Raw genomic sequence first — 24,119 nt, 5'->3', positions numbered from 1 at the left:
TATCGTTGACGACCTGTATCAAATCGTATCATAGGATACATATCAGGTATCGTCGGATACTAACAACCATGGGTAAAAGAGCAAAAAAAATATTTAACATGGTCTTTCAAAAAAACGATCTAACATAATTTCCCAAATTCGAGTCTATTTGAAGGTAAAAGAGCAAAAAAAAAAATTGTCTAATATGGTCTCCCGAATTTGAGTCTTCACGATTCTTAATAGAGGTGACCACTAGAATTTTTACCGATTAGTAATTCTAGAGTTAAGAGGGATTAATCAACTAATAATTACCTAGTATTGTCCAATTAATTAATGATCACCTACCATCTTGTATGGATTTCTTGATGAAACCAAGTCAAATCATTCTTGTTTTTCAAACTGGAATTGCCAATTGATACAGACCACCACTAATTTACAATTTGGTGTGATAAGGGAGACTATGTTTATTTATCATAATACTATAATCCCAAAATCAATATTAAATCACTGACGTGTTAGCCATGTTAATGACTTCATTATTTAACTGAAATACTTAATATAATCAATAATTTACGTCAATCAAGTTAAGACTGGCTAAATAATACAAAGCCATCACAATTAAACAAAAGAAACAGTTACTTTCCACCATGCCCAACTCTTTATTTGTTTGAACCTGACGTAGGATTGTGTGTTCATTTACTTTTAAACAATTAAAATTTGTTTTATTAGCGTATGCAAGAAAAGTTTAAAGCCTACTTTTTATTTATTTTTTATTATCAGAATGTTCAAATCAGTTTACATGCACCTCAATTAATCCTTTAAGACCTTGGAATTACCGGTGTATGCTAGAAAAGTTTAAGGCCTACTTTTATTTTTTATGACTGAGGATGTCCGAGTCAATTTACACGCACCTTAATTAATCCCTCAAAACCCGTAAGAGCTTTAATGACTATCTCTATTAACAACTAATGAGGGGCTCGAACTTAAAATCTCTTGAGTAATACACCCAATAGTTTATATCGAACCACTCGATCACCTAAAAATAATTAAAAATCTACTTTTTTTTATTTTTTATGGACCCATGTTTGTACCCGTTTGATATAATTAAAAAAAAAATTAAATGAAATTACCTCAACTTCATGAAATAATTGTACACCACACATGTATCCCTATATTATATTTGGTGTTCTATTAAAAGAATTACTTAACTGAATATTATATTTTTATTTAAATATCTTACATAATTTAATATGTTATGTTAATATAAACATTAGTTCAATTACTAAATTTAATTATACATTTTTATTACTCGTGCGGTATTCATAATGGACACAAAAAAAGTATCTCATTGAGCCTATTGGTGATTTGGGTTGTCACATTGGACTGATCTTTAGAGTGTTACATTAATGTAGTGGGTTAGAGTTTTGAAGTTTGAACCCATTAAAACTCTTTCAAAGCCCTAAATTAAATAAACAAATTATATGCATATGCAAAATTGAAAATCCGAGAGGAACCTCTCCGCCTTTAGAAGGCTTTTCCTTGTTTGGATTATATTTAACAAGTGAGCTAATTACAGTACTATTTAAATCCAGATTTTCAGATATTTGATCCTCGGCCCATAAGTGTAGCCCATATCAACCCTTGTATTTATTTAGAAGTGTTTATGCGAAAATTCATATCATTTAATTTAAAATAAATCACAAAAATTAATGATTGGAAACGGTGGAACTGGAATCCTAGTCACAATTCTAATTCCTCTTTTTACTAGTGATTACTAGAGGGCGTTTGGTTCAGGAAATGTTGAATTACTGAAAAATTAGATTACCTTAAAGATTACTGGAAATTTTTAGGAAAATGTGTTTGGTTAATTGGTGAGTATGTTATATTAATATGTTTGGTTGAGAGGAATAAATTGGTGGGTATGTTATTTAAATTACTGAATTGTCCTCTAATTAAATATTATTAGTATATTATTTTTTAATATTGATTATTATTTGGATTATTGTAACCCCTTGTATTCAAAACTTAGCAAAAACAACCTCATAATAAAAGTTTAAAAAATCAATAAAGCACCCCAACCAACCCAGCCACTGTGGGCCGCCGGCAATCACTGCAAACCGTCGACAGCTGGCAACCTAACGGCGCACGGAAGATACGAAATGACCTCCGTGCACCATATGACCATTTCCGGCCAGAGATCTAGCAGAAAATAGCCAGACGTGACAGATCTGGCCATTGACAACTAGATCTAATATGGTCATCAACGACTAAATCGATAACGGATCTGACCGTCAATGGCTAGATCTGTCAATCTGACAATTAATGGCCAGATTGACAGATTTGGCCTTTGATGGCCAGATTAGATCTGGTCGTCAACGGTTCGACTAGATATCTGGCCGAAAATGGTCATATCGACGCACGGCAACCATTTTCGACCTTCGGTGCACCGTTCCACAGTGATTGCGATGGTGGTTGTCGGCAGTAGGCGATGGTTACCGACGGTAGGTGATATACAAAGTACACAACACCATAAACACTGGTACATAATTTTTAGAACAAAAACAATCCTACCCAATACCCAGAGTTATACTCATGGTATTTAGGGGGTATTTGTCTAAGCTTATAAGCTGGTCAAATTAGCTTATAAGCTCTAAAATTAAGCTGACCTGTTTGTTTATAACTTTTTTGAGCTTATAAGTTGAGCTTATAAACCAAAAAAAATAAGTTGGGGGGGAGGTACTTTTTTTTTTTTTTGGCTTATAAGCACTCTGCTTATAAGTTAGTTTGACTAAGTATATTACCACATTATCCTTGTTTAATTTTAAAATTCCATAGTACACCCTTATTTAATGTAATACCCTTTTTAGTCATTTTATAATAAAATGTACTTATAAGCCACATTTTACCAAACACGTCAACTACTTATCAGTCACTTATAAGTATTTTAACCAAACACGTAATTGCTTAAAATTTCAAATGCTTATAAGCTAAAATTAGCTTATAAGCACCTATTGCTTATAAGCTAATTTTCATAAGCTCAGACAAACACCTCCTTAATAACTCTTACATCAAATATTTTGTGTTCTCATGTTCTCTCATAACCTTAAATGACTCTTATAATTTTTTTACTTTATTTTTTTATAATCAACAGTGTTTGAGCCCTGCTTATATACATTTCAGTTAATCCCTCGAGATTATAAAATTATTGCTAGCTCCGATATGCTTAAAAGTATGTCTGTATTAAGAAAAAAAATGGCAATAATTAATTGAACTTTAGGCTATGCATAGAGTTGTTAATGAAAGCCAGCTTGCAGGTGGTGTACCGTACATGATGGGGCAATTCAGTAAATTTTATTGAAGCTTTAAAAACTTTATAATGATGTTTGGCGCTTAGGTTCGCATTTCTTATCATCTCTAAAGTATAAAGAAAAAAGAAAATCTCCTGGGTGGAGTGGTGGGTTTATTCTAATACCACCCCCCAAAATTTGGGAAATGTCAAAATCTAACTCAGTCATCCTTGAATGGAGCTTAGCTGAATTAAAATGTTACCGTTTAAAGGTTAAGGAAAAATATTTTGAATTTGACTGAGTAACTAACATAACATCTGTTTGGGGTATAAAGTTAGTTTTCTAGAATTGGAGGGGGAAAATGTTTTTTGACATCAAACCCTTAGGGATAGCAAAGGAATTAAGTCTTTTATTAAATAATAATTATGATGATCGTGAAACTAACTGAAAATGTGACAGTTGTGGTGGCCACTTGCTTGACCGACCCATTAGAACCTCACCAAAAAAAATCAATTATTTATTATATACGACAAATTCACTAACTATTGTGGTTGGTCTAGGATTCCTAAATAATATGTTCACATCACATTTAATTCATATTCACCATCAGTTATATAAATTTATAAAGGGAGAACGACTTATACATACCCAAGATTTATCGTAACGACAAGTTGGTACCCAAAAGGTTTTGAAATGACAAATAGGTACTTTCCGTCATGTTCTGTTAGTGATTTCTGTTTATTACTGTTTATTAACAGTGAAAAGACTAAAATACCCTTAAAAGTTTGAATTTTAGTTTTTTATAAATTTAAAAATTTCAAAAAACCCCCTAAGTTTACAAATTTCACTAAATACCCCAATATATAAAAGTTTTATAAAATAACAAAAACACCCCCCACCGGCAAGTGCCAGATTCCGGCCACCACCGCCGGAATCTGGCCGGAAAGTTGCGTTACGACACAGACCCGTCGGATCTGTGTCGTAACGCGTCGATCTGGCCTTTTCCGGCCAGATCCGTGGCTGATCTGGCCGGAAAAGGCCAGATCTACGGCTAGATCTGGCCGTCGACGCCGCAAAACTCCATCTGCGGCGTCGAAGGCCAGATCTGGCAGTAGATCTGGCCTTTTCCGGCCAGATCAGCCACGGATCTGGCCGGAAAAGGCCAGATCTGGCTGCTGCTTCGACGGCCAGATCTGGCCTTTTCCGGCCAGATCCGTGGCGGATCTGGCCTGAAAAGGCCACATCGGCACTTGACGACACAGATCCGATGGGGATCTGTGTCGTAATGTAGTTTTCCGGTCAGATTCCGGCGATGGTGGCCGGAATCTGGCATTGGGGTGGTGGGGGTGTTTTTGTCATTTTACAAACTTTTTATATATGGGGGTGTTTAGTTAAATTAGCAAACCTAGGGGGTTTTTTAGAAATTTTTAAATTTATAAAAAACAAAAATTGAAACTTTGAAGGGCATTTTAGTCTTTTCACTATTAATAAACAAAAATCACTAACAGAATATGACGGAAGGTACCTATTTGTCGTTTCAAAACCTTTTGGGTACCAACTTGTCATTACAGTAAACTTTGGGTATGTACAAGTCGTTCGCCCATTTATAAATATCATAAGGTAGTTTGTTATTTTGGATAGGATTTTAAGAATAATATCGTGTATGTTTGGTTTAATATTTTTATCCTTATTCTGGATCCTATTCTTTAAATAGCGTTTGGTACAATATTCTAAAAATATTACCCTATTTTTGTAATTACATTTTAACCCCATAAGGTTATTAATTTTACTAAATACCTCCAGAAAAAAAGTTTAAAAATTAACAAAAATACCCCTATCAACCCAACTTGTCAGATTCCGGCAACCACCATCGGTGATAGCCGGAATCTGTACAACGGCCTAACTTCCGACCAGAAATGGCCGGAAGTTCACCGTTGTGGCCTTTTCCGGCCAGATCCACCACGGATCTGGCCGGAAAAGGCCAGATCTGGCTGTCAACGACGGCCAAAGAAATGGCCGTCGTTGACCGAAAACGACGGCCACATCTTTGGCCGTCGTGGCCCTCGTTTGGCCTTTTCCGGCCGTCGACGGCCATAACAGACCGTAGATCTGGCCTTTTCTGGCCAGATCCACCATGGATCTGGCTGGAAAAGGCCATAACGATGTGTTACGGCACAGATCCGATAAGTCTGTGCCGTAACGAAATTTTCCGGCCAGATTCCAGCGGTGGTGGCCGGAATCTGACACTGCAGGTGGTGGGGGTGTTTTTGTCATTTTATATGTTAGGGTCTTTAGTTAAATTAGTAAACCTAAGGGCTTTTTTACAAATTTTTAAAATTTACCTCGTAATACTCCCATATCCAATAACCCAATACTATCCCTAAAATCCTATCCAAAATACTAAACCAAACGCACCCATCATGCATTTGGTTTAGTATTTTAGATAAGATTTTGGGATAATATTGGATTATTAGATAGAGGAGTATTATGAGGTAAGTTTTAAAAATTTATGAAAAAACCCTTGCGTTTACTAATTTAATTAAAGACCCTAATATATAAAATGACAAAAACACCCCCACTACCTGTAGTGCCAGATTCTGGCCACCACCATCAGAATCTGGCTAGAAAATTTCGTTATGACACAGATCCGTCGTTATGGATCTGGCCAAAAAAAGTCAAATCTACGGCCTGCTGTGGCCATCACGGCCGGAAAAAGCCAAAACGACGGCCATCTTTGGCCGTCGCTGACAGCCAGATCTGGTCGGAAAAGGCCAGATCGGTGAACTTCCAGCCATTTATGGTCGGCAGGTAGGCCGTTGTACAGATTTCGGCGATCACCGACGGTGGTTGTCGGAATCTGGCAAGTATGGGTCATGGGGGTGTTTTTGTTACTTTTTAAACTTTTTTTCAGGAGGTATTTAATGAAATTAGAAAAATAGGGTAATATTTCTGGAATAATATGCCAAACATTATTTGGAGAATAGGATTGAGAATATGGATAATAATAATAAGCCAAACATGCCCATTAGATAGTTGAATAGGGTGAGTATTACGAGGTAAAATTTAAAAATTTATAAAAAAATCCCTTAAATTTGCTAATTTAACTAAACATCCTAATATATAAAAATTTTATAAAATAACAAAAATACCTCAATTCACCCACAATGCCAGATTCTAGTCACCAACATGGGAATATCTTTCTTCCTTGAGTTTTATCCCGAGCTGATTATCAAAAGCATGAGGTTAGTAATTTTGTGGTTACAACTATTTTTTTAATGAAACTAACTCTAAATTGATTATTTAATTGTCACATCTATTTGTCTCAAAGCAATTTTCGACCGGCCTGATGGTGACCATATAATAAAATTGACATGGATGATTGTGATGGGCAAATCTCAGCTTTATCAAAACTCTCTGTTTGGTCACAAGAGCTCCACCATTCATCTCCAGGATATCATGATATCAAAATATTGAATTCTATATGACATAATAATGTCATGCATTTTTTCATAGAGGAAATGATGTATGAAAAGAATTCCATTGTCTCATAATATAAAAGGTCTTAAGATCCAATTAAGAAGATGGTTTAAATATAAATATATATATAATTAAAAATAATGATGCACACATGATCATGTGGAAACCATCATACATTTGATTCCACTATCATTTTTATGATAATCTAAATCACCGACTTAGCCCCATATGTTTCAGTTTTCGAGGCACCCTAATCTAAACCCTAAAAGTTGTCACCATTTCTTGTTTTGTTAATGGTTACAGTACCCAGAATAAAAGACAAGGTCTCCCCTGTTCCCGTACAGCCTTATTACCTAATATTCATCTTAATTATTCTTAGTTCATTTTTTTTTTTTTAATCATTTGTACCTATCTCGGTTAATCTTTAGGATATATTAAAGAAAAAACAATATTTTTCACCCAACGTTTGACGAAATAACACTTTCCCACCCTTTAAGTTTAAAAATGATACTTTCCCACCATTCGTTACGTTCTGTTTTGTTTTCCATTAATATTTTATTGAAAAGACGAAAATACTCTTAAAAATTTGATTTTATATATTTTTAATAAGCTAAAAAGTCAAAAAAGAGAAAGTAGTTAGTCCTCCACTTAAAAAGTTATAAGTAATGCAATAAAATTGTTTAAAGTTAAATTATCTTAATATTTATTTATTTATTTATTTATAATGTCATCAATATCTTATCACCATTATTCAATAATCTACTAAATTTATAATATTTTTTATAATATAATGTTTTTCATTTTTTCTAATTAATATAGAAAATCAATATTCCTAATTAATTAAATAAACAAAGAAAAAAAGAATCTTCACACTTGAACTAATAAGCACTCAAGTAAGTAAAGACTTTGACTTAATTAAATTTTAATTTATAATAAACTATTTAAGGGTATTTTCATCTTTTTAGTAAAATATTAACAGAATCTAACGAAAAGCAGAAAAGTGTCATTTTGAAACTTGACGGGTGAGAAAGTGTCATTTCGTCAAACCTTGGGTGTGAACATGTCCTTCTCCCTATATTAAATACTTTACAAATTTAAAGCATCAATAAATCACAATATGATAAATAACTCTAAGATCCGAACCCAAAAAAATAATGAAAAAAATAAACTTCGTTGATCACAAATTCCTCAATTCAATTTCTGGCTTAAAACTTGTTAACCAAGTCGGGTTACTTAATTATTGAAGAATCATAGTAGGGAAGCTTAACGATGATTGCTGATATGGTCAATCATAGATAGTTGAATGATAAACACAAAAAAGTGTGCTTACATAATTACCCATTAATTACAAAATAATTTCTTAATTAATTAACCCTTCTCTCTCTTTATGATTATGACCTTCACGATTGTAGAATTTTAGCAATCTCCAGAGATCGTCCCAAACAAACGTGGCCTCTCTCATGACATGCAGGGTCCTCTAAACAAACGTAAATATGATATTGGGTTTGAGTAGAACTCACCTTCAAAATCTAACGTAAAAAAAAAATGAGGAAATTCAACCATATATAACCATTGCAACTTAAATCTCCAGATCCTTGTTTTGAGTAATGTGTATATTGAAATGGTTGAAATATATAAAACTAAGTTTGTTTTGTTTGTTTGTTTGTGGCTGTTGTTGTTTATATAATTAATCTTGGAAGAGTGATACTGATATAATTTCACATGATATTGCAGCTTCGTTGTCAACGAATGGAATCAGATCTTGAAAAGGAGGGATCTGGGTTATCAAGTTAATGCATTTTTTTGTCTGTGTGTGCGTAACAGGGAGTGGAAGGTCAAATATTCTCGTGACTCAGTTATCCAGGAGAGAGGCTAATTACAGTAGAAAACGTCACTCAGCCTGGCTCAGTTTCTTATATTCTTTAAGTCTGACGTACGTTGATTAAGAGAAAATCAGAAAAAACTGTGAACTTTTCTGTGTAAATACAGTGCTCACATGTCGATTGGCGGAGCTCGCTGAAGAAAAATATTATATTGTCAGAAATCACACCTTCTTTAAGCAAGTCATTAATATTATATTGGCTTATATTTGACAGTACATTGTTGACGTTGCGTTTTCATCTGCAATCTGGGTTCAGTCTCTGAGAATGGAGGTCTGGTCAGGTAGTACTTATCCGACCACCACATGTGATCTCTTATCTACACACTGCGCAGCTCATCATATCAATGACATTGACTTTTCAGACCCCATTTAACGATTTCTTTCTTCACTTCTGCTGCAATTTTTGTAATGCACTAGTAGTTGCAGCTTGGTAAAGGCGTAATCCTACTCAAATGGGCTATATCTACTTTCGGCCTCATGGATTCTGCTTTGGGCTAAATTGTTCTCAACATTTTTGTAAGACCAATCCAAGATTAACGATTCTAGAGTCTACAGAAATTTACTACCCATGATTAGTTTGATACTAAAGCACCAACAAAAATAGGTGATGAGCTCATGAAGTTTCATATTTTTTCATTGGAGCTGCCAATGTCCTATATTAAGTTTTCCTTTAATTTTGCCATTGAAGCTCACTAATCTATTCGGAAATCGCGTAGCGAAAAATATACATTCGAAAATCATACCACACAAAGAGATAAGATATTTACGTGATTTGGCATAACCGACTTATATCCATCCATGAGAGAAATCCATTATTGTTTCATAAGAATACACAACACCATAAATCTTATACATAATTAACAGAATAGAAACAATCGTAGTTTCTAATCGCGCTTAACCTAGTACCTTGATGTTCTTACATTTTCATAACCTTGAATTGGTTCTCATTCATATATTTAAACGTAAGATATGAAACACTTATTTTCTAATAACAATCTCATAATTCTATTCTTATTTACAATCGTATTCTTTATTAAATAGTTTTACTACCTACATATAATTTACATGAGAACAAATAGAAAAGCGAATCACAATACCTTTACATTATTAAACTTTGAGAAAACGGTACAAATTAGCAAAAAGTCAAGCTATTGTAATATAATTTTTTTACATAAATTCATGGCCATTAATTCATGATAATCCAATGACTTAAAAATTGTTCAACTGACGTTAAAGATTAACTAATTCTAAATCTTATCCAAATCCATTGGATTATATTAAATCAATAATTATAAATTTGTGTCCCACACTTTAAACTCGGTGACGTCGTATTTGTCTGTGGGCTTTCGCCACGTTTCCATCCACGAGCCCCATAAATTAAAAAGTCTAAGCCTCAAAGGTTCTCGAACTCACACGAAAGTTCGTTAATCCAAAGCCCAGAGGGCCAGAATGTTTAAGCCGGAAAGTACTAGATTTCTCCTTTGTTTCTTATATATACCCAACTTACCCCTTTTCCCGATCGTCAAGCAACGATAAATTACAACGCTCTCGAGTCGCAGCGTTTAATTCAAACAAACAACTTTCAGCTCTAAAACTTTCGTTAGAGAAGATGGCATTGATCCCAAGCTTCTTCGGCAGCTCTCGAAACAACATCTTTGATCCATCTTGGGACCCGTTTAAGGACTTTACTTTCCCTTCATTTTCCGCTCATTTCCCTCAACAAATCTCCTCTGCTTTGGTTGACACACGTGTGGACTGGAAGGAGACCCCAGAGGCCCACGTGTTCAAGGTCGATCTTCCAGGGCTTAAGAAGGAGGAAGTGAAGGTGGAGATTGAAGATGACAGGGTGCTTCAAATAAGTGGAGAGAGGAACATAGAGAAGGATGACAAGAACGACACTTGGCATCGTCTAGAACGTAGCAGTGGCAAGTTCTCTAGGAGGTTCAGGTTGCCAGAGAATGTGAAGATGGATCAGATTAAGGCTTCTATGGAGAATGGAGTGCTCACTGTGACTGTTCCTAAAGTGGAGGTTAAGAAACCTGATGTCAAGGCCATTGAAATTTCAGGTTAAATTATTGATGGTCGTCTTGATCAACTTCAAAATGTCGTTTTTGTTTGTATAAAACTTCCTTATCTGGTTTGTGTTTATGACATTTAGAGACTTGGAATTTTATAATGTTGGTCTGTATGTAAGCCAATGATATGTTCCTATTCTAATTGAAGTCACCTCTTTTTTTTTTTTTTTTTTTTTTTTTTTTTTTTTTTTCATATTTTCCTTCTTCCTGCTTGCTTCCACCATTGCTGATCGGTCCAGAGACAAATTTTACTATAGGTAGTCTGATGTTTTGCTTGCCATCTTCTCTGTGTAATAAAGAGATGCTAATTTGACTTAAATTCTGTTTCATATGATTTGCAACAGAGAAAATCTCCAAGAAAGAAGAGAGATGGAAAACTAGTGTAGGGGAAGGATAGTTTGAGTTTCTTGTCCATTCCAGGGCTACATATATCCCATTCTTCAGCTAATTTTCATTCCAAGGGCTTCTCCATCACGGCTGCTCACACCCAATTAGTTTTCCGATGCTTCAAATCATCCCTAATTTATCTTCATGCCGTTATCAGAAGGCTCATTGCACACTAGTAAATTCCCTGATAATATTTTAGCTTTTATGTCTGATCTTAACTTAAACTGCAGAACTCCACTCCAGGAATTACTGATTCGAATCACTGAAAAATAGGACCAGTATGACAAGTTTCCCTGCGTCATTTATGATGGACTCATATACTTTGCAGAAGCAGTGGCTTGCAATCTGAAGCTACCAAGCATTATGTTACGCACTTCTAGTGCGACCGATTTACTAACGTATTATATGCTTATCCTCGGCTCCAAGAGGAAGGTGATAATGAACTCAACCTAATTTCTGATTCCCGAGACTACCACTTTTTGATACAGATTCAATGAATTTGGAATTAGTGCCAGGGCTTCATCTCCTCAGATTCAAAGATTTATCCATTTCCAAGTTCAAAGTACAAATGCCGTGCTGCAGCTAATATCTACTTCACGAGACATAGGAACATCATCAGCCATCATTTGTAATAGCATGGATTGCCTTGAACAATAATCATTGGCACAACTCCAACAACAATGTGAAGTTCCAGTTTCCTTAATAGGCATTATGCACAAAATGGCTCCAGCCACCTCGAGTAACTTATTGGAAGAGGACACCAGCTGCATGACATGGCTTGACAGGCAAACTCACAACTCAGTTATATGTCAGTTTGGGCAGAGTAGTACCCGTGGAGGAGAAAGAGCTATAGCAGAAATGGCTTGGGGCCTTGCTGATAGCAAACAACCTTTCTTGTGGGTAATCCTGATAAAGTTCATGGATCAGAATCTAGTGATTTATTTCCTTATTGTTTCAAAGAAACTGTTGGAGAAAGAGGGTGCATAGTGAAATGAGCACCGCAGAAGAAATTATTCGCACACAGCGTGGTGGGAGGTTTTCGGAGTCATTGTGGTTGGAATTTGACACTTGAAAGCATAAGTGAAGGGGTTCCAATGATTTGTAGACCATCTTCTGGGGATCAAGGGATGAACACAAGGTATGTTAGCCATGTATAGAGAGTTGGGCTTGTGTTGGAGAATGATCTGGAAAGAAGGGAGATAAAGAGAACTAATAAAAGACTGATGGTGGGAAAAGAAGGAGAGGAGATGAGGCAGAGGGCAGGATTTTAAAGCAAAGGCTCAACTTTGTATATGAGAAGGTGGTTCTTCCTATAATTCCTTGAATGAATTAATGGAGCTCATCTTGTCAGTTTAATTCCATAGACAGTTTAATTTTATCCCAATATTCAAATTGATGGAGGAAGTGAAGGTGGAGATTTAAGACGACAGGGTGCTTCAAATAAGCGGAGAAAGGAACATAGAGAAGGAAGACAAGAACAAACACTTGCCATTGTGTGGAACGTAGCAGTGGCAAGTTCTCAAGAAGGTCTGGGTTGCCAACCCTAAGGGGTTAGCCTGATCAAGGAGGTTTGCCCAATTCTTTGAGTTTTTGGGTTCAAACTTTGATGTTACCTATCATAATAATATTGTGACTAACTTAGTTTTTTAAGCTTGTAGGGTATTTAATAGACCTCAGGATTAGTTGAAGTGCACTGCCCCGAACACCCCAGTTACCAAAAAATGTCAGAGAATTTGAAGATTGAAGAGGTTAAGGCTTCAAAGGAGAATAGAGTGCTTAGTGTTACTGTTCCGAAAGTAGAGGTTAAAAAACCTGATGTTAAGACCATTGACATTTCTGGTTAAAATAATGATTATTGCCCTGATCAACTTCAACATTGTCTGTATAATATTTCTCTGTGGTTACGAGAGTTTAGTCCTGTAAATTGGCCTTTATATATGATATTGATCTTTATACAGTATAACCCATTAATATGTTACTATTCTAATTGAAGTCACGTCTTTTTCTATAATTTCCTTCTTCCTGATTACTTTCATAACTGTCAGGCTCAAACTTTAAGTCAACGAAATTAGGTAACTGTAACTGGTTTCAATTATATTTTCAAATTTCAACAAGTATTTCTTAAATGGTCTCATTTGTACTAAATTTCTACACAATATTTGTATTGACCAAATTTTGTACTCATGAATGTTCTGAAAAGGAGGTAAATTTTATAGAATAAGTTTATCATTACAAAAAAAGTTTATAAAGAAGTTTACAAAGCGAAGAAAAAAACAAAGAAAAAACAGAAAGAGAGAGAGAGAGAAATGATAAAAATGAAGGGTAAAGATTATCTTTGTATGTCTCTTTTGTAGGCTTCTTTGTAAGACTAGCATAATTTTATATACGTTTTTCGTAGGTAGATGTGTTGGTTGAATCTGGTCCACATTACAAGACGGGAGCATTTTGCTTCACAATTACAGAAAGGGTAGTTTAAAAGATGGAAATAACATTGACATCAAGCAAAAACAAAAGGAAAATCCTAGTATTATTGCCGTCCATGAAGGCTATAATAATTGTCCTTGTTTAATAAACAATTCGATAAGAGTGAAGTTTGTCTCCTTTCAGATGGTGATGGTATCTATGTCGTCTAATGTTATGCTTGCCGTCTTGTCTGTATAATAAACAGATGCTAATTTGACTTCAATTGTGTTACATAAAATTTGCAACAGAGAAAATCTCCCAGAAACCAGAGAGATGGAAAAACAAGACTGTAGAAGACTCAGGGTAGTTCTAGTTCCATGTCAATTCCAAGGCCACATCAATCCTATTCTTCAGCTGGGCACCATTCTTCACTCCAAGGGTTTCTCCATCACAGTTGCTCACACCCAATTCAAATTTCCTGACACTTCCAAACATCCTGGCTTCCTCTTCATACCATTATCATTATCAGAAGGCTCATCGAACACTAGTAATTTCCCAGATAATATTTTAGCTTTTATGTCTTATCTTAACTTAAACTGCAGAGCTCCACTCCAGGCAGTATTGATTCGGATCATAGAAGAACAGGATCAGCACAACAAGCTTCCCTGCGTCGTTTAGGATGGACTCATGTACTTTGCAGAAGCAGTGGCTTGCAATCTGAAGCTACCGAGCATTATGTTACGCACTTCTAGTGCGACCAATTTGCTAAGTTACTATGCATATCCTCGGCTCCAAGAGGAAGGTTATATTCCTTTCCAAGGTAATGAACTCAGCCTTATCTTCAATGAATTGACGCAGATACGATTTCTAATACCTGAGACTACCACTTTTTGGTGCAGATTCTATGAATTTGGAATTAGTGCCAGGGCTTCATCCCCTCAGATTCAAAGATTTATCCATTTCCAAGTTCAAAAATGTAGATGCCGTGTTGCAGCTAATATCTACTTCACGAAACATAGGAACATCCTCAGCCATCATTTGTAATAGCATGGACTGCCTTGAACAATCATCATTGGCACAACTCCAACAACAATGTGAAGTTCCAGTTTTCTTAATAGGCCCTATGCACAAAATAGCTCCAGCCTCCTCGAGTAGCTTATTGGAAGAGGACACCAGCTGCATGACATGGCTTGACAAGCAAACTCACAACTCAGTGATATATGTCAGTTTGGGCAGCGTAGTATCCGTGGATGAGAAAGAGCTAACAGAAATGGCTTGGGGCCTAGCCAATAGCAAGCAACCTTTCTTGTGGGTACTTAGACTTGATTCAGTTCATGGATCAGAATCTAGTGATTTATTTCCTTATGGTTTCAAAGAAACTGTTGGAGAAAGAGGGTGCATAGTGAAATGGGCACCTCAAAAGAAAGTATTGGCACATAGCGCGGTGGGAGGTTTTTTGAGTCATGGTGGTTGGAATTCGACACTTGAAAGCATAAGTGAAGGGGTTCCAATGATTTGTAGACCATCTTTTGGGGATCAAGGGATAAACACAAGGTATGTCAGCCATGTATGGAAAGTTGGGCTTGAGTTGGAAAATGGTCTGGAAAGAGGGGAGATAGAGAGAACCATTAAAAGACTGATGGTGGGAAAAGAAGGAGAGGAGATGAGGCGTAAGGCACTGGATTTTAAAGCGAAGGCTCAACTTTGTATTAGAGAAGGCGGTTCTTCTTACAATTCCTTGAATGAATTAACAAAGCTCATCTTCTCAGTTTAATTTTATCGAACTATTCTCTTGCTTTCCAGTAAGATGTAGATAATTGTATGTTCTTAAAAATCCTATATATTTATCTTGTAGCCTTCATTATAATATGCAAAGTACAATATATAAGTAATTATACATGAGTATGCGCAAAGGTTTTCAAGCTATAGTGCATGAACTGCACCCTTCCTGAAAGAAACTTTTATCGATCGCAAATAGTCTCTTTGGCCTAACTACTACTTAAAACATATAGATGGAGTTTGATTTTTACAAAACAGGTACAAATTGAGAGTCCGAGCTTGGCCTTCCTAAGCGGCTGCAACTTCACTGGGAGACGAGTTAGTCCGCTGGGTACAAGAACCAGTTAGACATCTAAAGAAACATATTTCGCTTGATTCATCTTCATTCTCATTCTCTTCCAGAGATCTCCCCATAGTTTCCCGAGTGAAGAAATACGTCACTGCCATTCCCAAAAAACAAACCCCACCCATCGTGATCAATGCTTTTGTCATACCTTCGGGTTTTGGATAACCGTCCTCATCTTCTTCTATAACCCACAACAATCCAACTGTCCCAATTAAGGCACCCACCTTTCCTATGGCCCCTGAAATTCCATGACATGTTGATCTAAATCTAGCCGGAAAAAGTTCAGCAGGCACAATAAAAGTGGTAGTGTTGGGTCCAAAATTTGCAAAGAAAAAAGTGAGGCCATAGAGGAACATAAACCAGAAATCTGCCTCTTTGTACCAGTGATACTGATAAGGTATTCCAATGGCCAAATAAACTATGGCCATAAAGAAGAAACCAAGGAATTGGATTCTGACTCTTCCAATCCGATCAATTAAACAGACAGTGACATAGTAACCTGGAATGGTTGCGCAGACTGCAACAATAGCCTGGACTATGGCAACTCTGATCACTTCATCAAAGGGATTGGTCCATTTATCAACGTACTTGTGGTAAATTTTGGATTGAAAGAGGTTGCTACTGTAAAAGACGATATCAATGAGGAACCATGACGTGGAACTAGCGAAGAGATCACGGCCATGGTGGCGAAGGAATTTTTTGGATAGGAGAGGATAAGATGGTGGTCTTGGTTCCAATGGGACCTCTTCTGTAATTTGACTCATTGAAACCTGTAACACTTTCTCCATGTCTTTAGCAGCTTGCAGAGCATTTTGTTCTACCAGAGCTGTATATCTGCATAAAATAAAATGCCAATCAAACATATATTCTATGTAAACGATTATATAAATAAATATATAAAAGAGAAATATATTTATGTACCTAGCAGTTTCGGGCATCAACATGCGCCAATAATAAGTCAAAGCAGCCGGGATTGAGCCCAGCATCAGTATTAATCTCCAGGCAATGTCGGCCCCAGCCAGATCAACTGAGGAATTTGATGGCGCTAGAGCAACCGTCGCATTTGATGGCGCCGGAGCAAACTGTGATGCATGTGATGCTCCCTTAAATATCTGACAAACCACCACGGTGACGATTGAACTTGCCAAAATTCCAAAACCCTGCATGGAAAACACAGCGGCTATGAAGGCACCGCGTGTTCTCTTGTTAGCAAACTCCGACATGATTGTTGCTGACAACGGATAGTCCCCACCAATGCCAACACCCAACAAAAACCTGAAAAACACAAGACTCCCGATTACACACTCCCTTGAGGTACAAACGGAGAAACCACATCCGATAGAGCTCATCACCATCAACATCAATGCAAGCCCATACACACGCCGTCTCCCGATTAGATCACCCATTCTACCGAAGATCAGTTGACCAATGACAGTCCCCAAAAGAGCTGTACCTACTATGATAGTCATAACAGGTTTAGGAATATTGATTGTTTTCTTCTCATCATAGTATATCCGGGAGATCAGTATCAGGATCGGAGGGATACAGAAGAGATCATAAGCGTCGGTGAAGAGCCCCATGCCGGCAATAATGATAGCTTTGAAGTGGTAGTACTGGGTTTTTGCAGTGTCAAGGGCAGAAAGGACCTTCAACGCCATTGATAATGAAAAAATTAAAGCAGAGAATTAATGTGTGTTAATCTGATAGTATAGTTAATGTTTTGATGAGTTCATATATATATATATATAAGAATTTATTTAAAGTGATTAAGTACAGTAAGTTTTACAAAGTACCAGGAAGTTTCATTGTTGACGAAGTTGATGTGGAAATGTTGACTGGTTTGAGGAATATTATGAGATTCCATGAAGGATATGCGGATAAGTTGATTTCAAATTCATTTTCTTCCTCAATTATGCAATTTTATAAGATTATGTCCACAGCTAGAAGTCTGTCTGGGCTTCCATTTGCTGCTGGATGATGAAAATTCTGAAGAGTTTGGACATTGAGATTAAGATGTTTTATACTGTGACAATTATTATGCATTAAATGTCACTTGTCATTCTAGGTTTCTTCATAAACTATGTTTGACAGAAATTAAGAATCTGTTACTTAATCGTTTTATCGTTTGATGTTTGTCTTCTCCCTATGGGAGCGCTAGCAGAGACTCTGAAAAAAAGTCCAAACCCTATCTACCATTGGAATCTTTTAACAAAACTTAATATAATACGCCTGAGTGCATGCATGGAAGAAGCTGAAAAACAACACTTGCCATATCATTTAGGAAGAAGAAGAAAGCAAAAAAGACTAAAAGGCAAACAAGATATCTCTTTTCTGTTACCAGCTGGTTAATATATACACCATTAATTATGCCGATATACACAGAGGCTAGTTCTGCAAAAGGAAAGAAGAAAGAGCGGAAAAATACAAGCAGTCTCACCAAAATCCATTTTATGGAAGGAGCAACAACTCTTTTCCATCGAATAATTAGATAGTGGCCATTTCCCATGGTCACCACATTACACCCATCATATCCCTTTTGACAGATCCCTTTGTTAAACCTGATGAAATGGTTGTTTACTTGGAAAAAGTTGATACAGCAACCAACAGTGCAGATTTCTTAATCAAAGTGGCAAGTACAGCGAAGTTTTGAGTGGTGAACTACTAAGATGGGTCTATAAAGAATGAAATTGGCAATTGTTGGATATGGTTCATTGTTTACATGCAGACGCATCTGGGGATCTCGCTCACGAGAAGTTCAATTAATAATTGGATTGTTATTAGTTTACTAATATTTGAGTTTAGATCAAATTCAAGTAAACCCAAATAGAGTAGAGTTTTCTATTATATATATATATATGGTGAGAAATCTGATGTAATCAAAATATAGAGTGAAAGTGAGCTACCATCGTTATTCATTGTAATTATTGTAGAGTTTTGAAACTTAATCTAAATTTTTTATTTGAATGCTGTGTGGTGAGAAATCTGATGTAATCAAAATACAGAGTGAAAGTGAGCTACCATCGTTATTCATTGTAATTATTGTAGAGTTTTGAAACTTAATCTAAATTTTTTATTTGAATGCTGTGCGTAATTTTTTAATCGAAACGAGACAAGGTAAATTAAATTCTTAGTTTACGCCATTCAAACTCTATATATAAAGTGAAAATCGAGTGTTGGTAGCAAGCTCTCTCTCAAATTAATTAGCATTAACTTCACAAAGTATAAGTATATCAATGGGGAGAATAACAATTTCCCACCCAATGTTTGGCGTAGTTAATTTTCTGACCAAAAAAGTTTGAAAAAACATTTTCCCACCCATTGTTAAAATTAAAACTTTAGTTTTAATGGAAAAAGGCTCGTTAGTTTGTACAATTATATATATTTTAGGGTTAATATTGCTTACACACCAAATTAAAAATACATAAAATTACCTTCACCAACTTGGGAATTAGCCATTTAAACTATCTTCAATTTTAATTTTAATTTTTTTTTTTCAATTTAACTTCTTAGAAAAAGTGTGTGAAGAATAAGAACCAGTTGGCTTGTACGTTGGCCAATCGTCATTAGTAGGATCTGGGTTCAATCGTCGGTGGCGAGTTCGGCCATATTGCTGGTGCTGTTGGATAGATCGGTGTGTAAATGAGGAGCCCCTTAGTGAAGTCGTTTCGTCAGAAAAGGATGAAAAAATATTAGTCAATCTTTTCTAGCAAAACAACTTCGCTTGAAGACTCACAGTTACACTAGCGATCTACCCAAGGTGTCGACGATGTTGCCAAAAGCTCCTTCAAGAACGACGTCAAAGAGTATTTCACAAAATAGTCTCCAATGTTTTTCAAGGAATAGTTTTCACTAGTGGTTTCCTTGTTTGTGCCATTAGATCGATCGTCCACCGACCTACCCAATAGCACCGATTGTGTTGTCATCAACTGTGGCCGGCGAATCGATCGACCATTCTATCTTTTTTTAATTTTCAAATATTTTAAAAAAAAATTTATTATAATTTTTTTATTTTAATAACTAACTTTACTTTTAATTAAAACCTTAAAACTAATATAAACTGAGCTAGGGGTGAAATATACTTTTAATAAAATTTGGGTGGGAAAAATTATTCAGTCTCATTAAAAATTATAAAGTCAAATAGTAAAGGGTATTATAGTCTTTTTGTACCTTTATCCCTATTAGGTAACAGATCTCACTAACGGATCTTAATGATGGGTGGGAAATTGTTTTTTTTCAAACATTTTGGGTGGAAAAATTTGTTATGCCAAACCTTAGATGGGAAATTGTCATTGAAACGGTAGGTCGTTCTAAAGTTGTTTTTTTTAACCCAGCTGAAAATTTATTTTACAAAAAAGCCCTTTAACAAGGCCCGTGGGGCTAAAATCTCTTGTAGAGGCCCAAGAAACGAAAATCTGATCAACTTCCAGAACATTCTACATTCTTCCTGAACTGAAGCCTAATCCAGTATATTATCCAAGAATCACGAAAGTACTAGAATACCCTTGCCACCCACTATAAGTACCCACTCCATCCTCTGCTGCCAACACGAGTAGAACTTTACTAAAGAGCTTTCCGTGATTCTGATTTCTCAGCTCAAAAATGTCTCTGATTCCTAGAGGAAACATTTTCGATCCATTTTCTCTTGATGTTTGGGATCCTTTCAAAGACTTCCCTTTCCCTTCTTTTTCCTCTTCACTTACCTCTCAATTCCCTCGGGAAACCTCTGCTTTTGTCAACACTCGTGTTGACTGGAAGGAAACCCCGGAAGCTCACGTGTTCAAGGCCGATCTTCCAGGGCTGAAGAAGGAGGAAGTGAAGGTGGAGATTGAAGACGACCGGGTGCTTCAAATCAGTGGGCAGAGCAAAATAGAGAAGGAAGACAAGAACGACACATGGCACCGTGTGGAACGTAGCAGTGGCCAATTCTCGAGGAGGTTTAGGTTGCCGGAGAATGTGAAGATGGATCAGATTAAAGCTTCCATGGAGAATGGAGTTCTTACTGTTACTGTTCCTAAAGTTGAGATGAAGAAAACTAATGTCAAGGCCATAGATATTTCTGGCTGAAATTAAAAATGGGTTCTTAATGTAAGTGCCTCTCTCCTGCGATAGAGTGTTATTGTGTTAATGTGGTTGGGTTTGTTGCTGTAATCGAGAATTGTGTATGAATAATGTGTCTGATGTGTTCGACGTAATGTAGAAGTGTACTGTTAATAGTAATGTAATGCTTGTATTCGTACGAAGTGTATTGTTAATGGCAATGTGATGTTTGTTTTTGTCCTGTGATTAAAACTTTCTTGAGTTTCATCTCCTTTTTAACCTTTGGCTGTTTGATGTTAAGAAAGTCACAGAAAAGAAGGGATTAAAAATCCATTGCATTTAAAGAAAAGTGAGGATACATACAGCCATGAAAGATAACTCAAATTACGTTGAACAGAAAATCTAAGATGAAATTCAATGCTCTGGCCAGTGTTTCTTCTGGACTCTTGGAGTTGTGTTTAAGAGGAGAACAACCCGTCGACCAATTCGTTAAAGGAATTATAAGAAGATCCCCCTTTTTTAATACAAGATTCAACTTTTGCTTTCATATCTACTGCCCTCTGTCTCATTTCTTCTCCTCCTTTTCCCGTCATTAGCCTTTTTATAGCTCCTCCTATTTCCTCTCTCCTCAAATCATTTTCCAACTCAAAGCCAACTCGCCATACATGGCTAATGTACCTCGTGTTTACCCTTTGATCCCCAAAACATGGTCTACAAATCATCGGGATTCCTTCACTTATACTTTCAAGCGTTGAATTCTAACCACAATGACTCCAAAACCCTCCCACAGCGCGGTGTGCTAACACCTCTCTTTGCGGTGCCCAGTTAACTATGTAGCCTCTGTTTCCAATGGTTTCTTTGAAACCATTAGGCAACGAATCAGTAGACTCTGATACATGAAACGAACCGGGAGGTCCACGCTTAAGCACCCACAAGAAAGGTTGCTTGCTGTTGGCTAGGGCCCAAGCCATTTCTGTTAGCTCTTTCTCGTCCATGGACACTATGCTTCCCAAACTTACATATATAACTGAGTTAAGAGCTTGCTTGTCAAGCCATGCCATGCAGCTTGCTTCCTCTTTCACTAAGCTGCTGGAGGGAGCTGGAGCAGTTTTGTGCAAAGGGCCTATTGAGAATACTGGTATGCGGCATTGCTGCTTGAGCTGAATCAGTGATGATTGTTCGAGGAATTCCATGGAATTCAAAATCATGGCAGACGAGGATCTTGTGTCGCGTGCACTTGCTATAAGCTTCGATAAGGCATCTAGATTTTCAGAACTCGCTCCAGGAAGATCCTTGAATCTGAAAGGAAGATCCTTGAATCTGAAGGGATGAAGCTCAGGGACCATGTCCAGTGCCATATCGTCTGCATCACCGGATATCATTATTTGATAAGCAGTTTTAAACAAGATTACTAGTTACATAACTAAATTTCTTTTTCTGATAAAGCAAACATCTATATACAATCATAAATAACAACCCAAGACCTTCTTGATTACAGTTGATACTATAGATGGCTTGATCACCAAGACGCAAAAGCGCAAGTAAAAGAAGTTGAGCAACCGTACCTTGAAAGGGAATGAAACCGTCATTTTGCAGAGGAGGAAAAGCATAGTATGTTAACAAATTGGCAGCACTGCCCGTGGACAGGATAACACTTGGAAGCTTTAGAAGATGAGCCACTTGTTCGGCAAAGTACATGTATTCATCATATATGATACAGGGGAGCTCTTTAAGTTGCTGTTTTTCATCTATCATCGGAGTCAATGATTCCAGGAGCGGCTCTTTGCAGTCGATATTAAGACATGAGATGAAATCTACAATCCCTTTGGAGGAGAGATCGGAATAGGATAAGCCATCTGAAATGGGTAAAAAGACAAAATCAGGATTATCAGATGGTTTAGGACTATTAAATTGGGTGTGAGCAATTGTGATGGAGAAGCCCTTGGAGTGGAGGATGGAGCCCAGATTAAGCATAGGATTTATGTGGCCTTGGAATGGACATGGAACCAAAACAATCTGCCGATCTCTCTGTCCTTGCTCTTCCATGTCTCTCTCTGAATAATCCGTCTACCAGTGGAAATGATAAAGTCTTAAATAAATCAACATTCACCTACTATCCATTGAAATTTCTCCGTTAAAAGCATAATGCTTGTCAAAGTACAGTCATTTTGTTTAATATTATCCTGCATAGACTACAAAAAGTCTGACCAAACAATTTATAGTCAATTGCAATTAAAGCATAACTTCTAGACTCAAAGATTTGAAGACAGATGTTTCGCCCTCCCTTCTCAGGCAAGTGTTTGGGCCATGTGTTATACCAAAAAAGGGTGGCTCGGGTTGCTTCTTAACAGTAGATTAACAGTTGAGTTATCTTTAAGGTCGTGTAATATCTTATAAAAGGACTTATTTACTATTAAGTCCGTGTTGTTATGCATTAAGAAAGTTACTACAAGAGTAAGGTTACTCATGCAACACTATAAATAAGGTCCTCTCACCCCAAATTAGGGATCGAGAATTTTATTTTCTCAATAGTTATAAAGTAATTATCTCTCTTGAAAACAAAATTTCTTGTAAACATATAAACAAAATAACAATGAACCTAAAGAAAACTAGAAACCCAAATGCCAAAATGCAATCACTATGATTTACTGGTTGTATATCTATAGAATCCAGGTTTTCAAAATAAAAATGGGAGAATTTTTTTGACACAATAACATTAAGAAAATTTTATTTATTTATAATGATATAAAGCCATTACATTGTATATATATATATATATATTTTAAAGAAAAAGACGAAGTCACCTGTTGAGTGCCTTCCTCCCAATTTTTATTAGAAGGCCTCACTTGTGGCTGAGGAAAACCGTGGAACAAACTGGAAAAAACCTGGGATTAACATAAATTCTAAAACAATCCTAACAACCAAAATAATACGGAAAACAAACCATCCTGAACCAAAACCCACAAATTCAAGTTTACCGTCTCAACTGAGGCAAACCCGCCTTGTCCAATCGAAGAATGCCTTTTAACTTCCTAGGTAAAGAAATAAAATCCAGGAAGGTATTATTATTACCCTCCTCTCCCCATCTAGCCAGGAAATCTGCTTCGCTTTTCCCTTCGCGTAATTGATGAGTTATGGTGAAATGAACGTCTCTTAACAGAATCAAAAGCTCATCCCAATAGTCCCATAAGTACCAAGCCGTGCTCTTTCGACTACTCAACCAAGAGACAACCAAAGTGGAGTCACTCTCAATATTTAATTGATTAAAACCCAACTCTTTACACAGTGAAACACCAGTTAGTAACGCTCTCAATTCAGCTTCATTATTAGTGCCATGCCTGAAAGAAAAAGAGAAAGCCCCTTTTAAATTGCCTTGCACATCTCGAATGACACCTCTTCCCCCACAGTTGCTTGGGTTGCCCCGACAACAGCCATCAACATTCAGTTTAATCCACCCTTCAGCCGGT

The 24,119-nt window shown here is 36.5% G+C and overlaps 5 protein-coding genes across 5 annotated transcripts; 3 read left to right on the top strand and 2 right to left on the bottom strand.

The window, feature by feature from the left end:
* Nucleotides 1-6,588: 6,588 nt before the first annotated feature.
* Nucleotides 6,589-17,273, bottom strand: LOC116125246 (probable inorganic phosphate transporter 1-9). Its single transcript, XM_031410970.1, has 3 exons — nucleotides 16,537-17,273; nucleotides 15,638-16,449; nucleotides 6,589-6,683 (listed from the first exon to the last, which is right to left on the bottom strand). Exons 1-3 carry the CDS (start codon nucleotides 17,271-17,273, stop codon nucleotides 6,589-6,591), a joined length of 1,644 nt encoding a protein of 547 aa, XP_031266830.1.
* Nucleotides 10,163-10,791, top strand: LOC116125250 (18.5 kDa class I heat shock protein-like). The gene has a single exon (XM_031410974.1). The coding sequence runs from the start codon at nucleotides 10,235-10,237 to the stop codon at nucleotides 10,694-10,696; it is 462 nt and encodes a 153-aa protein (XP_031266834.1). The 5' UTR covers nucleotides 10,163-10,234; the 3' UTR covers nucleotides 10,697-10,791.
* LOC116125249 (UDP-glucose iridoid glucosyltransferase-like) lies at nucleotides 13,824-15,264 on the top strand. The gene is given in 2 exon segments (XM_031410973.1): nucleotides 13,824-14,310; nucleotides 14,390-15,264. Coding segments are annotated over 2 exon segments (1,362 nt in total).
* Nucleotides 17,274-20,149: 2,876 nt separating the features above from the next.
* LOC116125247 (18.1 kDa class I heat shock protein-like) lies at nucleotides 20,150-20,905 on the top strand. Its single transcript, XM_031410971.1, has one exon. It carries the CDS (start codon nucleotides 20,215-20,217, stop codon nucleotides 20,677-20,679), a length of 465 nt encoding a protein of 154 aa, XP_031266831.1. The 5' UTR covers nucleotides 20,150-20,214; the 3' UTR covers nucleotides 20,680-20,905.
* Nucleotides 20,906-20,964: 59 nt separating this feature from the next.
* Nucleotides 20,965-22,780, bottom strand: LOC116125248 (UDP-glycosyltransferase 76E1-like). The gene is made up of 2 exons (XM_031410972.1): nucleotides 22,218-22,780; nucleotides 20,965-22,015 (listed from the first exon to the last, which is right to left on the bottom strand). Exons 1-2 carry the CDS (start codon nucleotides 22,696-22,698, stop codon nucleotides 21,411-21,413), a joined length of 1,086 nt encoding a protein of 361 aa, XP_031266832.1. The 5' UTR covers nucleotides 22,699-22,780; the 3' UTR covers nucleotides 20,965-21,410.
* Nucleotides 22,781-24,119: the final 1,339 nt, after the last annotated feature.

The sequence above is a fragment of the Pistacia vera genome, unplaced genomic scaffold (genome assembly GCF_008641045.1).
Source record: "Pistacia vera cultivar Batoury unplaced genomic scaffold, PisVer_v2 Contig1612, whole genome shotgun sequence".
Classification (NCBI taxonomy): Eukaryota; Viridiplantae; Streptophyta; class Magnoliopsida; order Sapindales; family Anacardiaceae; genus Pistacia; species Pistacia vera.
The sequence above is the reverse complement of the archived record's forward strand: the minus strand, read 5'-3'. Positions and strand labels throughout refer to the sequence as shown.

Bases quoted from the DNA above. Each gene is read 5' to 3' on its own strand.
- LOC116125246 (XM_031410970.1), bottom strand. From the start codon at position 17,273: ATGGCGTTGAAGGTCCTTTCTGCCCTTGACACTGCAAAAACCCAGTAC. The intron at 16,450-16,536 runs GTACATAAATAT...TATTTTATGCAG, and splicing joins TTGATGCCCGAAACTGCTAG to ATATACAGCTCTGGTAGAAC. The intron at 6,684-15,637 runs AAATATGTTTCT...CTTGTGACCAAA, and splicing joins GAATGAAGATGAATCAAGCG to CAGAGAGTTTTGATAAAGCT.
- LOC116125250 (XM_031410974.1), top strand. From the start codon at position 10,235: ATGGCATTGATCCCAAGCTTCTTCGGCAGCTCTCGAAACAACATCTTT.
- LOC116125247 (XM_031410971.1), top strand. From the start codon at position 20,215: ATGTCTCTGATTCCTAGAGGAAACATTTTCGATCCATTTTCTCTTGAT.
- LOC116125248 (XM_031410972.1), bottom strand. From the start codon at position 22,698: ATGGAAGAGCAAGGACAGAGAGATCGGCAGATTGTTTTGGTTCCATGT. The intron at 22,016-22,217 runs GTACGGTTGCTC...CCGGTGATGCAG, and splicing joins CGGTTTCATTCCCTTTCAAG to ACGATATGGCACTGGACATG.